The 16,456-nt window shown below is 39.7% G+C and overlaps 1 protein-coding gene across 1 annotated transcript; it reads right to left on the reverse strand.

Annotated features, from left to right (window-relative positions):
- Positions 1-3,525: 3,525 nt before the first annotated feature.
- CETN3 (centrin 3) lies at positions 3,526-16,041 on the reverse strand. Its single transcript, XM_074931382.1, has 5 exons — positions 15,908-16,041; positions 12,894-13,029; positions 11,025-11,139; positions 8,305-8,496; positions 3,526-3,966 (listed from the first exon to the last, which is right to left on the reverse strand). Exons 1-5 carry the CDS (start codon positions 15,922-15,924, stop codon positions 3,923-3,925), a joined length of 504 nt encoding a protein of 167 aa, XP_074787483.1. The 5' UTR covers positions 15,925-16,041; the 3' UTR covers positions 3,526-3,922.
- Positions 16,042-16,456: the final 415 nt, after the last annotated feature.

Here is a 16,456-nt window from a genome sequence, read left to right on the forward strand (position 1 = left end):
CAACAAAGCTTACTAAGCTCTGACATCCCAGAACTCCACATGGCCTGCAAAATTTGCTTAGGATAGCTTAGAAGTTGAAGGATTTCTCAGCACTCAGCTTCATGCCATAACCTCCTACAATGCCAGTCTCAAACTAAGAATCTCTCCGAGATGCAGCCACACTGCAAGAAGGCAAGATGCACCCGTGAGCGACGTGACAAACCTGAGGGGAGCCCAGGGGCAGAGATCGACGGACCCCAGCGCTGTCCCCTTCAGGCTGTCGTTCCTCCCGCGCAGGCCTGTGACCCACACAGACCCCCCTGTCCTTCTGCTCCAAGCTCGGGGCCAGCTGGGTCTCTTCCCAGCGCCTCTCTGCTCATCCCTCCCTTCACAAACTGTCTCTCTGGCCTCCGCTTTGCCACCAGCCAAGTTGTCATGGTTTTCCTTTTCCCCTTTGCTGAGCTCCAAGGGCACGGTTAAGCCAGGCTCTGCTGCATCTGGTGAAGACAGCCACGTCACCAGAGTGCTCCCGAGGTGTTTCTGAATGCAGGCAGAGCCTCCATGTGATGAGGCACATGTAACCTTAACATTGCCATTCTCTGACTTTTGATGACTTAACCGTGCCACGGAAACTCTCCCATGAATAAACACAAACCAAAAATGTTTGACGTGACAAACTTAGCACTGAAAAGAGTGTTCTAAAATAAGCCAGCAGAGTAACATTTGGTATACACTGCGCTCTGACATGGTATTTTTATTCATCTGGAGGTTCTCAGTTTCCTCAAAGTTGCATGGGATTAGTTAGGGAAGTGATGGACTAGTTGGCACAGTCAAACAGTTGTTACTGTAAACTCAACAGAGGCCCCAGCGGATTTTAGTGCGATGGATTATGACATTCCCTTAGCTGCCCCTTTTGGGTTTCTACCAGACATCACTGCCCTCCAAAGCAGTGGCGACACAGAAAAATTTGTCCCAGGTACTCCAGATCAGACCCTGCTGTTTTAACAGTAACCCATCTTTGCAAGTCCAAAAATAAGGCACATATGTATTTGAAAGCTGCCTGGGGAATGATGACTGTTGAACCCTGTTACCATTCTTCAAGAGGTAAGATTTAAATCTGCAACCAAATTATTCCCTCCTCTGACATCAGACAAAGAATGAAAAGACAAACACTGAGAATCTGTAACCTATGATACAGCAAGGAAGCTCCCAAAAAGCACCAGGCCAGGTGTGAGCCCCACAGAACTCCTGAGTTGAACATACATGTCATTGCTGGGGCCAAGCAGACAGTTGAAAGTTCAGAGTTTAGATCTTACCCAACCGCAGACTCCAATCTATCACACTGTCAGTGAACATCGAGAAAGGCCAACAGAAATTGCAGCACCTCCAGTACACAAAACAGCAAGAAGCTCACCAGTCAGCAGCACAAAATAAGCGTGATTTTGGAATGCAAGAATCTCCCAAACAATGGAATGCAGAGAAAAAGTAAAGCCAAACATTTGAGATGGCAGCATGAAATAACTATGCTGATTGTTTCTTTTTCTTTGCCGCTCGCACAGTCTAGACAACTTATAAGATCTCTCCAGTTCACTGGCCTGTGCTTTATGGAGCGTTGCATCATTGTTATACAGCCTGTAACGAGTGCTGCCACATCTGCAAGAATAGAGATTTTTCAAGTACATTGCCAAAAAACAAGAAATAAGGCCTCAATCCAGAAGAGACAAAGTGCATCTTGCTGGAAGAGCTACAAACAGAAAGTGACACCTGTCAGGATATAATTATCAGCCATCTACGGAGGAACAGGACTGTAACATCCCACAAAAGCAGCAGCATATTAGAAAACTAGCACATTCAGAATAAAGGTATGCTTCTTGGTGAAAAAGGTTTTCAATTACTAATAAGGGACATTTTAAGCTCTTCATCACTTTCACTGTCTGCAGAAAATGAAAATGCCCCTGAAACATTTTACATAAGATAGGTTAAAAGAAAAGTCAGAAACAACTGAAGTGGACAATTCTCATATTGTTCCTAGAAAATACTTAGGAGCAGTTCATAAGCTCAGTCCCAAACACTGAATCTTTTCCCCTCAATATTCACCTCCCAAACAAATCTGCTAAGATTGCAAAATAATGGTTAAAGTTGGGGTTTGTGTGTGTGTCTGTGTGTGTGTGTGTGGGGGTAACCAAGTTATACATTTTTTGTGGGCTTTTTTTGCTATTAGATTGTGAAACGTTTTACTTGACCTGTAAGAAGTTTGCTGTATTTATTTCCAAGCAAGATTTTCTCTCCTTCAAGTCTTTATTTTTTCCCCTTTCCCATCTATTTATGCTGAAATTAACATGAAAGAAACAAAGTACATCTATACTATATATAGCAGAATTTTTCCCCATAAACATCAATCTTCATCCTGCAAATACTTTATGCTGTTTACTTTTTGAGAAAGAACCTGCTTATAAAATCCACCGCTGATGCAGCAAACTTTAAGACTGAGACATTAACTGAACATTAAGATGACTTCAATTTCCTAAAAAAAACCACCAATTATTCCTTCATTCCCACAAGTTACATATTAATGTTTTCCCTCACATTTTTCCCCATTATATTTTCAAAATTAAAAAAAATAAAAATGTAAAGTATCTCAACAAGAATAATGTCCTTTCCTAGCAAGGGCAGTTCTAAAGACATCCCTGAATGAGAGCTGATGGCCACACACCCCACTGGGGTTTGACAGGAGGTGTCTGTTCACAGTACTTGATGAGTTGTAAGAAGCCACTGCTAGTCATTTTGAATTGCTCGGACTTTCTGTGTGAATGGACTGGTATCAATGGCTTAGAGTGCAACACGGCATTGTGCAGATAAGAATGCTACAATACACACCCAAAAAATAATAGGGAAAAAAAAAAAATCTATTGTGATGACCTTCTGTCTTCAATAAATACCAAACTCTGATTGTTTGTGCAGGGCAAACCTGTTCATAACACCAGGATTACTGACAGTTAAAAACCAGCTGCTTTTCTGACAATAAAGATGAACGCAGGATTAACCAAGATTTAAATTTTTTGATATATAAGGAGAGTGAAATTAAAAAGAAGAAACTACAACTAATATACAGGAAATCTGGAAGATTAACCCACAAGAACTCTTCTGGAAGACATCTGGCAAACTAGAAAGACATCCAGACTCTTCAAATACTTTAGAAGTTCATTTCTTCTAACTAGGTACTGCAGAAAGTGCAAACAGTGTCTCCAGCACTATCAGAGCTGCAGATACTGAAGAGACAGCTGCTGGCTGACATCTGCATGATTTAAGCACATTTTTGATAGGTTTATCATCATGGATAGTGGCCTGCCCTTTGCTATCATAGCAGAGGTAATACAGAGTTAATAAATCGCATCTTTGAGAATGCAAATGCTTGCTCATGTAATGGTAACATGCATCTAGCATGGTGGAAATACAAGCCTATAAATGAAAAATAATTATTTCCCTGAAGGAGTTTACATTATAGTCTAGTTCAGATTAAGCTACAAAAATAACACTTTCAAGTAGTAATAGTAAGGAACATTTTATTAAAATGGAAGTTTGTCAAACCTTATGTATCAAAACTAAGGCCACAGCTAATGCTAACACAAAGTCAACTTCAAAAGGTTCTTATGATACAATTTAGAAATCTTATACAAAGCTATTTTACAAATGAGTACTAGAACTTTCTGAAATGCAGCATTACTTGTTCTAAAACGATATATCAATTATTCTAGTGATAATATTTAATGATACAAAGTAGTGAACTATCAGTGCATATAACCTGTCTTTATTTTGGTCCTGTGAGGGAGGTAATTTGCTGCACCACTCCAGCTACAGAAATGAATGGAAGTACGAAACACTGTAATGGAAGCTGCCAATGTTTCCTCCCTTTTGTGCTGAGTTCATTTCTTTTCTTCTAATGCTAAATGTCTCCAGTCATAATAGCAATGAACTCCTCTTGATTGACTGTAGAAAAAGAGAAAATCGTTAGACAAGCAGCAAACATCCATAAACCATCAAAGAAAATAATGTAGATGTGTATTATAATTTTTACTTAAAAGGTTTTGCAGTTAGCGTTCATTGTGTCTGATCGATTACTAATCAGGGTTTACAAGTTTGGATTTTTTTTTGCACTGAACAACAGGGATTTTGCCTTTTTTTTTCCCCATATGAAAGGAAAATTCAGAATGAAAGCTTAACTGTGTGGAATACTGAAGCCAGGATCTAGCCCTCAAGCTATTATTTCTAATTATAAAAGTAAAAACACTCTAGAAGTAAAACAAGGTAGAAAAAACCCACTAAGTATGTAAAAAGATGGCTACGCATCAATACTTTAATATTGTTATTAAGATTAATAAAAACATTAGAAATGGTAGATAAATTTTATTAAATAAGTGCTTTTTAAGCAACAATCCTGCAGCTCCAGTTACAAATTGTTTTATTCTTATAAACATGATTCAGACATTTAAGTCCAAACCGCCTCCCCACCCCAAACCAAGCTATCCCTCTCTCAAACCTGTAACACTTGCCAAACACAAAACAAATTTTAAGATCTACTCATGATTCCATAAATTAGCTAGAACTAAAATGGACTTTTGACAAGCTTTTCCCCATCTGAACTTTCTTCATTCTTCAGTTATAATTAAGAGAAATCTTATACAAGTGTACTTGAAGAAATTAAGTCATAATAATAAATTAATTAGCAGTCATTAATTATTTTGCTGCACTTATACCTGAGCTATTGACCTTACTCATATGTTAAAACAGAGCCACTGTAAAAGACTTAACCAATGAACATGTTCACTCTTCAACTAATTACTGTGGTGGGGAACGATTAGAATAAGTCAGTGGTATGAAAAGACCAGACACATTTGAAGAATTCTCCCTGACAATTATCTGTCCCGGCCAACATGTCCAATCTATTCCTGAACAAAGCACTGCAAAGTGAGAGCTACATTTACTGCTAGAAGAAAATGAAATTCAACTTTGTTAAAGAATAAAAAAAAATAAACTTTAATCTGCCCTGTTGCAACACATGTCAAAAAATATGAAACAAGTAAATCTATCTTAGGACCCTGAAGTATCAGTCCATCATATAGCTATGTCATGTTCTATGATAACGTAACAATTTCCACAGCTTTAGCACAGCAACAGCACAAGCATCCTCTCCAATGCATTCTGTTTTAAAACATCTTTGTTAAACAATGCTGCAAAGTGGAAATACAGCACTATGACAAATATCGTAATATTCAAACAAACTGCAAAGAGAAGCGTAGTTACAACTCCCAGTAACCCCGTTATTCTTCCTCAGACTTAGAATCTGCTCACAAGTTAAGCACAAACAAGTCAGAAGCAATGTCTTTCCTAGCACCACATTTCCCTCAGTTCCGTAACATAAATGATCATAAAAGAACAAACTGGTATCAAAGATAATATGAAGAAAAAGTTGACTCAGACCCTGGGGACTTAAAGGAGCCTATTATTTCAGTGGAGGTTTTTATTCCTAATTCTGTACCAAAACCCAAGACTGGATTATGCTTCCTACAGATGCATCCACCCAAGACAACAAATCCGGCATGAACTGACAGTATGGAGTTTCTACAAATACATCTTGCTCTAAACCAAAAGTCATTCCTAGGACCAGGAATATGGAAATAAGACTATTTCCAGTTTTAAGGCAGACAAATATGTCAAAAATACTTTCTTCTGAAGAAAGTTATGTACAGTGTACCAGTACAGCTCAGTGGTTTTGCTGGAAACACAAGGGTCCAAAGAAGACTGGCTATCACACAACAGACCTATGTCACCATGACCAAAACAACCTCTCACATAAGAAGGGTGTTAAACCACAAGTGGTATTATCCCTGTATTTGAAGTCTCAATTAAAAATGCTACCAACTAACAGTTTCACATAATTTTTGGCAGGAAAAGGAGAATTAGATGACAGCAAGATTTTGCTACATGACCCAGATGTTTGAAGCTAAATGGAACAGTGATTCACAGGATTATTTACTTTTTCGGAATGAATCTTTAAAAGCTAGAAACAGCATCAGTTTTCTTTAAAGAACAGAAAATACACAGAACCTTAAGGATAAGCAGCACCACATACAAACATTATGCTGTCAATCTTCCGTATTCGATCTCACGCTTGACTGCTCAAGAGAATGAATGGATGAATGAATAAGAGGGAAAGCGAGCCACCCACTCGTAGCTCATCAATTTGAATTAAAAAATGTAACACTGACCCAAAATAATTATGACCCAGTAACCTTCCTGAAAGGAGCTAATGGTCTACATTCAGTTTGTAGTGACCAAATAGCCACATGACAAAAAAAAACATCCTTGGACCCATGTTCTGACATCTCAACTGGCAGCTCCAGGAGAGCGACACAGAAGAAAATGTGTTTGCAGATGAACCGTACTCACTCACCTCTACAGCTACACCTTTCAAAAACCACTCCCCAAAAAGTAAAATTAATCTAAAATAAAAGTCAAGCTAGCAATGCAATATTCTTACAACTCATCATTTTAAAAGCAAAACAAGTTCAAAATTAAAGTATCTACCTAGACAAGCAATCAATCTGATGGATTGAGAAAACAGGCATCATTCACTGCCTGCTTTGCAGCTACTGAAAAGGAAGTTAACAGGTATCCTATTGTCTGCCAGAATTCACAGCTGCAATCCTGTGTGTCACTACAGACAGGTGCCTGAAAACAGAATCTGCAGCTTTCACTATACTGACCTGCTTCAATTATCCTATAGGAAACACTGAGAAAAAATAAAATCTGTTTTCTCGGGATGCAGCTCCAACAAAACCTGATCAAGTAGTGAGACAGTTCAGGGATCTAGGCAGCAAGAAAAATAACACTTAAAAACCTAAATGAATAGTTTTCTTCTGGCTTAGATACCTTAACCACCTCACCTGTGGGATCAGATACTGCCAGTGCAAGAAATGGGTGCAAAGACACAAGCTGGGAGCATGGAGAAACATCAGAATTGTACAGTATGGATTTATTAAGGAAACATGGTCTCAGACCACAGAAAGACAGCAGAAAACAACAGCTCCACAAAGAAAGAAATCACACACTTTTCTCAACACTTACTTAGCAGTAACAGTGTCAACCTTAACACTCTTCTGGCAGTCGAGTCACTGACCCTTCACTATCCTTGTCTCCAGGTTCCCTATTTACACCACTACAGCAGAACAAGAGGTTCACATTTCCACACCACTGACCATGTTTAAACATCCTGCTCTTCCTCTTGAAATAAAAGGGGTTGTTTCATTACTTGACTAATTGTATTCCCCGGTACGCAGTAACATCTATCTCTAGGGAGAAGTGTCTGTCACAAAGCTGACAATGCAATTTTTTTTCCACTAGTAGTGAGAGTTTTGAGTCCAACAGATGCGGTGGCTTGCAAAAAGAGCTATTGTTACAGGAAAAATTGATGAACTCTAGTGAAATCTCAGACTTGAGTCACCGTCCCAAAAGAAAAACTTAGAAGTAGGTTTCGATGACTGTTAAAAATGCAGTGTTTATGTAGACGGTCTCAAGTGAGTGGTCCCTGAAATTAAGGTGTCTGGTAAAGACAAAAGAGTGCTTTCAAGTTAACAAAAAAGCATCTAAGTTTCAGTGTTCACGAACATTTATAAGCACAGTATCAAACTGAATTTGTTAATTCATTCTTTATCTAACTAATAAATGCCTTCTGCAGCCCACTTTGTATGCATCTTGTCAATTGTCCAGAGTCATTTTTCACACCATGCTCTTCAGTGCTCTGAGGTTCAGTATCCAGGCTGATCCTGCACAGACACGGGCCACAACCAGCATCATTTATTAGCTTAATACTCCGTATCCGACTACCACGCTGAAATCACAACAGTGACACATCACCGCTTAAGAAATACTGACTAGGTGATCACAAGAGTTTCTCTTAGCACTTTAATCCTTTTACTGATTTATAAAGACATAAAAATGTCACGTAGGTACACGGAATCTCCCACGTACCAGTTCAATTTCTTCCACCTTCAACTACACTTTCACTCAACTTTTAATGGACGTTGGTTGAATAAGAGTTAGTGGTGAATCAGCTTGAGAAATCACCTTGATTTTTAGATTCCCAACATGTGTTTCCAGGAGCAGTAGTTGTCAAAATTGATTTCCATTATTTGTAAGCCACAGTAAGTTTGAGCTAAAAGCTATTTAGAAGGAAATTAAAGAGGACATTTTCACAACAAAACCCCATTTAAAAAAAGAGGGGAAAATTAAGAACAGACTATACGGGTTTTTGTTTCTAACACCTACTTTCTCCATCTCCATCCTTATCAAATTCTTCAATCATAGCCCGTAGTTCTTCATCAGACATATTTTCACCCAATTCTCTAGCAACTCGGCGCAGGTTTCTTAGACTTATTTTACCAGAATCATCATCATCAAACAATTTGAATGCCTTGAGTATTTCTTCTTGTGGGTCTCTGTCCAGTATCCAGTCCGTTACTGTAAGAAGGGTACCTTAAATTAGACTAAAAAATTCTGAGGGGTAAACTCAAAATAACCTTAGAAGACTGAGGCAATATAAAGAACACACATTTCCAATTTCACCCTTTCTTTCATTTTTATGCATTTCAGTTCCACATGCATATTTGTTTGGCTGTTATCTGACCTCTCCTTCTCACCTCTCTTTTCCCAAGCTGAGTTTCTCTTTAGGACATACCTGTTGCAGTGGAAAGCTACATGGCAGTTTAGGTGCTTTCAACACACTTCTCAACAGGAATTAAAAGTATACACATGCCTCCTCTGTTCCAAACTTACCTTTCAGGAAAAACAACTCTGACAAATGAAGAGGTGAATTTTTCTGTATGTTTTGATCAGGATAAAATTTTGACTTGGAGAGAACATTGAAACACTAAGTAATGAAAAACATTCACATGGAACCTCTCCTTTAGATACAAAATCACACTAACAAAAACCCAAAAAAGCCTAAACCCAGGGGTTACGAAAAGAACACTGCTATAAACTGCAAGATGTTCATTCTGAAAGGATTCATCAGTCTTTATTACTCCTTTTATCACAACCATTTGGCAATTTCTGTAACAGAAAAGGCAAACTGGCCACAGAAAATATTTTTCTAGTAATTATTTCAGACCAATCAACCATAGTAGATCTTCACATCTTTATACCTGTTAGTTTTGTATTACAGGGCTTGCTATTTATGACTTTCATCAAGCCATTAAAAACACATCAACCCCATTTTGTGCACTGAGAATCACTTAGCATCTGCTACTGTCTGCAGATGGAATGCCTGCTCTGGCTTGGCAAACTTGACAGGAAAAAATTAGACTCGAGCTCATATAAGGTCACTACAGCAATGAAGTTTACATGTCTACATAAATCCCTCAGATTTATACTAAAATTTAAATATTTTAATTTACACTGCATGACAGTATTACATAATTTGAAAAATTCTACCTTTTGTGGCAAAAAGACAAGAACGGTAACACATGACGGTACAAAACAAGACAAAAAGTAATTGCATCTTTATACATTTCAGATGGGCCATTCCTACATTTAAAACCATAAATAACACTAAATTATGAAAAACTGATGGCTCAAGAATTGCTTGGCTATATTTACCAGCTCTTCACAATTAAATCTTCTATAACCTATTTTCACTAACTCCCTGATCTTTCTGCTAGAAGTGGTAGCATGTTTAATTCTGTGCTACAGTCAAACGGCATCACAGCAGCACTCAAATCCGATTCAAGTTCTGGGACAGGTTCGATCACCTTCCAAGTGTATATTGTGCTTTCTACAAGAATTCTCCTAGCTTCTCACAGCACTTATAGACTGCTCATATGGATAGCCAGGACAGAACCAGGAAACAATGAACAGTGACAGGACTGAACATCAGGAATTAAAAAAGAATTACACAGTAATTACAGTATATTCAATTATATATTATAGCATAATGATGTAATTATAGTGGTATTATTATTACTATTAAATCAATACTCTCCCTTTTTTTTAATTATATCAGGACCGATCATGTGTATTTCCCCACAGGCCTTACTTCTGTTTCTCTTCTGACTTATAATTTTCTCTAACCTGAAATAAAACTCTAAGAATATTATCTGACATTAACAACACATTCTGTCCAATCCTAATCTGTTAAATCATTAAAATTTGCCACATTTCAATCAATAACTGTTTTGCCACGTTAAGTACATTGTAGCCAAGAGCAAACACACAGGTACTACACTGGGGAGGGATTTCAGAAGATTTACAGAAATCTAATACCTTGAACACAAGGACTGGAATAATGAAATAGAGATGTAAAGCCATACAGGGAGAAATCCCACACAGCTTATTTTTTTTGGTAAACACACATTATATGCAAAAGTATAAATTATGTGTAACAACCAAAAAATCTTCAAAGAAACTTCATCTTTAAAAATTCTGCAGATCACTACATACCCAAAGCATGTCAAGCTGTGCAATACACGACCTTCAGATAAAAGAAACAGCCTAATAAAATTCCACTGTTTTTATCAACAGTTGAAAATCCTTTAATATTTAACATCTGTTTCAATTTCTCTTATCTTTGTTATATATGAAGTCTGTATTCAGCTTACAGTTTGTCTCTGTTCACACTCCTTCCCATGAAATTCAATGCCAAATACTTTTCCACAGCAGGAAGGAGAATCTTACAAAATCCATAAAGAACACAAGAATATCTACATTTTAGGTCCACATTTATTCCTTTGTGTAAGTTTGAAAAAGATTAGGACTGTGTATACTCTATTTCCTTTTATACTGTGGCTATCATTCACCTCTATATATCAAACTGAGTATTCAGAATACAAAGATTTATTTTCCTCCACTACTGACTTAAGAAAAATATGAAATCTCTGACTTCTATTTCTAAATAGTACCAGGTAACTGAAGAAGTACACAAAGTACTGCTTCCAAACTGTAGCTGCTACTATACGCTACATTTCTGTAAAGGTACACAATCACACACATACCAACTTCATTAAAATCTTCAAAGGTGATCTTGCCTGTCGCTTCTCGATCATAATCTTTAAGTATTTTCAGTACATCAGCTTTTTTCACATCAAAACCCAAGGCTCTCATTGCCACCTTTTGGAACAAAATGGAAGTGCAACCACATATGAAGATTAAAATACAGATTTAACAGATTACTTTTTATTTTCAGTAATTACCATCTTGCCCAAGAGAGAAGGTCTGTATTAGTGTTTTAGCAACAATAATAAATAAAATTAAATAAAAAAGCTTTGTATATAAAAATCACCTGAAAACACTATTAGCAAATGGAACATCAAGTTACAGTGAAAAAAATAGCCTTTGCATTTTCAGGGATTTTACAGATTGGCCCCGATGTTTCATAGGACAAGAAGACTTATTTTCCTCATTTCCAAAAACATTTCAAGTACTGACATTTTTTCAAAGATAAAACTGAAAAATCATTCTTCAAATTACTCTTCTTCAGTACTCATACTAAGTGTGTGTATGTTCATGGGTTTACAAGTCCTCTTACGAGCAACTTCACTGCTTTTCCAGTGAACAACATAAACCAACCTATTTTTTGATTTTTCCATTATGTTAGGGAGTACGTGTTTAGTTTTCAACTGAAATGGAAATTTCTCAGCACACACTACCTTGACTTCCTCCAAATTGATGAATATAAACTAAAATGGAAGGGGAAAACCACAATCCTATTGGATGTAGCCATCCAAAAATCTATAGTGTATTTGCATTTTGTAGAGAAGAAGGCAGTTCTTTTCTTTATGTATTTTTGTTCTTCGTAGTATTATCTTCAGGGCCACAATATTTACTTAGGCAGCTAAGAAACAGCTTTGCAGGTAATCGTGCCAGCTGGGAATTCAAAGCATACCATAACTGGAAAAAGCGTATTAACAGTCCTGAAACAGTCCCCTGTATTACCCCACTCACTGTAGCTTCCAGAAAAGATAAAATACATGAACTCTGAAATAAAAAGAAGGGAAATGCTATACTTAAGACATTGCTCTTAACAGCAATTAAAATAAACAAAATTTTTTTGTCCCCCTGTGAGTCACTTGGTAGAGCCAGAATGTGGAGCCAGCAGGTTGGGTTAAGTATTCCTTCCTCGAAGAATCTCAACCAATATGTGACAGAACCACTGGACCCTCCAAAGCCACTTTTTGTTCCTGATGCAGTATAATCAGAATAAAAATTCATAAAGATTCTATTAAAGCGATTTTAATAAACTTCATGTACTACTTCGAGAGACTTCCAGGTGGGAGGACTCACGAGGAAAGGCTGCCATCCCAACCACTATTTGCTGAGAGCTGTGAACGGGAGAAGATTTCACTGGAAAGGGCAACTATGGAGCCCTCCCCACAAACAAAGAGCATGCTTCATTCCTACAGTCCACAGGCTCCCTGTTGAAAAATGCAAGTGGGTAAACTCTGGCTTGTAGTCAACAGTTCTACAGATTTGATTTACGTCTTTTACCTAAGCATCTGAAACCTGTGGATTTTCACAACACCAAGCTTTAGATTATATAGTGCCTTTAAAAAGAACCAGCTTTTCAAGAGCTTTTCCCACTTAGTCATCTGTCCAAGCTAAACCCTGGGGAGCATTCAGACCAGTATTATGAACGAAACTACAGCAATTTTGTTTCTTTGTCAAGTTTATAGTGTGGGAAGAAAAGCTAATTCTTACACCAATGCAATGTTTCTCACCCCCTTCCCAATCTTCACTCCTACAGCCCAGCAAGAGATCTTGAACATGGAGCATTTCTTAAAGATACAGTCAACATCTCAAAAACTCAATAAAAACCAGATACATATTATCTGTCATAAAACTGTTTAAATCAAGAAAACTTTTACCTTTAATTCATGGTAATTTATTGCTCTGTCTTTGTCTGTATCAAACAACTCAAAGGCATCTTTAATTTCTTGCTTCTGCTCCTCAGTCAGTTCTCTTCTTTTCTTCTTTTTAGTTTTGTCTACGGTAAGCTCATTCCTATATGAGAATAAAGAAATTCAGTGTAATTTATTTCTTCTGGAAAGATATCACTGTAGATAACAACTTCCACCAACAAGAAATTCACGATAATTGCATAAATCACTACCTTCTCTGTTCAGCCTTTTCCCAGCTTGTCCTGCCAGTTTAAAATAACACTTGAAATCGACAATTCCTCTATGAAAGCGGAATGACACCTCCTCTCCCCCACCCAAAATAAGACCAGCACAGGTGTTTTGGTTAATAAATACCCACCACAAAAACAGGGTAGAAAAACTACCAGTTAAAAAGAATACTTGAGGTCACAAACCAGATTAGCAGCTGAAATGATACAACTGAAAACACTAGTTTCTCAACTGCAGCTCAGGAGAAAGAATTTTGAGACACAGGCCGCTGGAGGCTTAACTAGAACAGACAAATGAGTTGTCTGGCTACTAAAGTGGGCATTAGGTGCCACAAATCGGCTTTGCTGCCTGTAACAGTTCTTAAGGCAAATGGCATTTATGGATTTTTTTTTTAAAATCCTTTAAATCACACACATACACACTGTTCAAAAGACTTTCTGCTCTGTTTTGGTATACACAAAAGACAAGCCTCCCCCCCCGCAGTCAGCAAATCTTGCTCACAAACAGCCCTCTTTTCCTTGGCTAGTCTAGACATAAGATTAAATTTTCAGGTAACAGACAGAAAGCGTAGATTCATATATTGGGCACAACAGCTGAAAAAGCTGAAAAAAATGGCATTGATAAAAGGTACTTTGGACCAAGCTAGTAAAGGGTAAATTTTGCTGTAACTGTGCTTTATTCACAGCAATGAGATTGACTGCTGTAATCCAGAGTAACTGCTTGGAAGATGTCCACTTCAGAGCAAGAACTCTAATTAAAAAAAAAAAAAAAAAGTAGTACATTTGAACTAACAGGTGGTATCAACTAATAATGTTAGACTACTCAAGGTACACTGGTACACTCTGGGAAGAAGCAAGCATGCATCAAGCTCACAGCATACTGTGGCTGTGATGAGCATGGCTAATTGCAGCGGTAAATCCCCTCCGCCGTGACCCCGAGGCCACATCTGATCTACTGCGTCCAGCTGTGGGCACCCCAGGGCTAGAGAAATGTACAGAAAGTGCATAAAGCCTAAGGCAGAGACTCCCTGGTTGCTGCAGCATATGAGAAGCTGAAGAAACTGGGTTTAGCAGGACTAGGTGGGTGAAGGCCAAGGAGAGGGGATCTAAGTGCTGTTCTTCACCATCTGGAGGGTTACTATACAGAAAAGAGTGACAGGTTCCCCCTCAGAGGAGCACAGTGGAAGAACAAGAGACAACAACTACAAAATGCAAGAGAAAAAAACTGCAGCTAAGGGGAAACGTTTTCCCAGTATGAGTGTTTATATGCTGGAACAGCTGCACTGAGAGACTGAAAAGTCCCCACTGTCAGAAATTTTCAGAATCCAACTGGAAAAAGTGCTCAGCAACCTCATTCAGTTTTGAGTGAGACCTGCTCTGAGCAGAAAGCTGGACTAGATGACTTCCAGAAGCCCCTTCTAACGTTCTCCTCTCAGGAAAATGCTTTTTACACTCATTTTATTTGCACCAGAGGAAAAATGCATGCTCTGTCACCTACTGTAAAACGCATAAGAATTACTGATACGTGAACAGAAAACCGATTTTCAAGGATATTTATTTTTCGAATCTCCAGTAATGAGCCGCTTTTTCTTCTCCTTTGTTAAAAATTTGCTAATTTTAATCAAAAACAAAGATTAAACACACAGCTGGGATTTAGCTTTCAACAACCACTGAAGCTACACCAGTAAAAATTCCAAATATAGACAAGAAAAGCGCAAGCTGCACAAGAAGGACCTGTCTCAGAACATTTGAAAACTGTCAAAGAGTGAGAAATCCTTAGCAGACCAGTGGGGGACAGCATGATTTCACATAGGCTTTGGATTACTATAGCTTTTGGAAGGACTAAAATAACTCTGTGCTGGCTACATAATTAGGACTGGGAGAGTAGCTCGGATCCAGAGAGCCCACATTTTGTGAGCCGCGATGACAAAATCCATTTCTAAGTCCGAAAGCAGATTAACACCAGACTCTTCTGGAAGAAGCATCTGGCTACCTGAGTGTTTATTTAGTGTTTCTTTCAAGAGACAGTACTTAAATGCAAGTAGTTTAGTAGCACTTTTACAACCGCTTTTACCATATGAAGCATGAAGTTCCCAGACTTGAAAAATTAGGATCGTATATGCCATATAAGCATATTAATTACACCTGAAGACAAGGATTTGCCAGGTATAGACTTCATAAGCTGACACCCTTTATAAAACAGTTACTGAATCAAAACTTGAAAATTAAGGATCACGTATGCCATATAAGCATATTAATTACACCTGAAGACAAAGGTTTGCCAGGTACAGACTTCGTAAACCAGGCCCCTTTATAAAACAGTTACTGAATCAGAATAAAAATAAAACAAAAACTCAACAGCCTAACAACGCCTATTAAAACGCTTTTTAAAGATGTATTACTTAAAACCATTCAGAAGCGAGCGTCTCAAATCCAGACGCGACGGGCCCTCCCCTCCCTTCGGTAAACAGACGCTGCCGGGCCTGATCCGCCCACGGCCCCCTCCGAAGGGATCAGCTGTAAGCGGCTGGAGGCTGCGGATGACCTTCGCCGGCACACGCCAGCTCCAGGCCCCGCCGCTGCCCGCCTCACCCCCGCTTCCCGACGATACCTCCCCCGGCAGCCCCCCGAGGGGGCAGCCAGGCCCGGAGGGCCCCGGAGGACCCTGGATGGCCCCGGATGGGGGCGGCTGCCCCCCACCCGCGCTCCACCGCCCAAAGGGAGCGAAGGGGGAACCGCCCAGCTCATACCGACCTCAAGGCCAAGCTCATTGCTGCTGCCGCCACCCCTGCGCCGGGCCGCGGCGGGCCTGACCCTCCGCCTGCCCCTCCGCACGGCCCCGCCGCCCCCTGCCCCCGGGAAACGCGGCACGACGCCGGCGACCGCCACCCCACGCCCACCTCGCTTTCTGATTGGGCGCTGGTGGAGATCTTCCCGCCTCCGAGCGCTGAGCGCTCGCTCATTGGCTGGAGAGCTGACACTCAAGCGGGAGGAGGCGTTTCTCCGCTGGGGGCGGGGTTTGGGGAGTGAGGGCGCCGTTACCCAGAATGCTGCGGGCAGAGGGCAGGGGCGTGCCTGCCTGCGGAAAATGGAGGCGGTCGTGCCGAGCCTGTGGCGCGGCTGGCGGGCTCACGGGGTGCCTGTGCCGCCCTCTCTCGCCTCTCACTAGCGCACCTCTAGCGTCTCTCTAGGCTGGGTGTTCTGGGCTGCCGTAGAAGAGCCTCTCGGCGTGCTTAGGGTCTCTCCGCTGCTGAGCCGGGCGGCGCCATCTTGAGTGTGGAAGGAGGGCGGGTTGTGGGGGAG

This window comes from Athene noctua, chromosome Z (genome assembly GCF_965140245.1).
Source record: "Athene noctua chromosome Z, bAthNoc1.hap1.1, whole genome shotgun sequence".
NCBI classification, from domain to species: domain Eukaryota; kingdom Metazoa; phylum Chordata; class Aves; order Strigiformes; family Strigidae; genus Athene; species Athene noctua.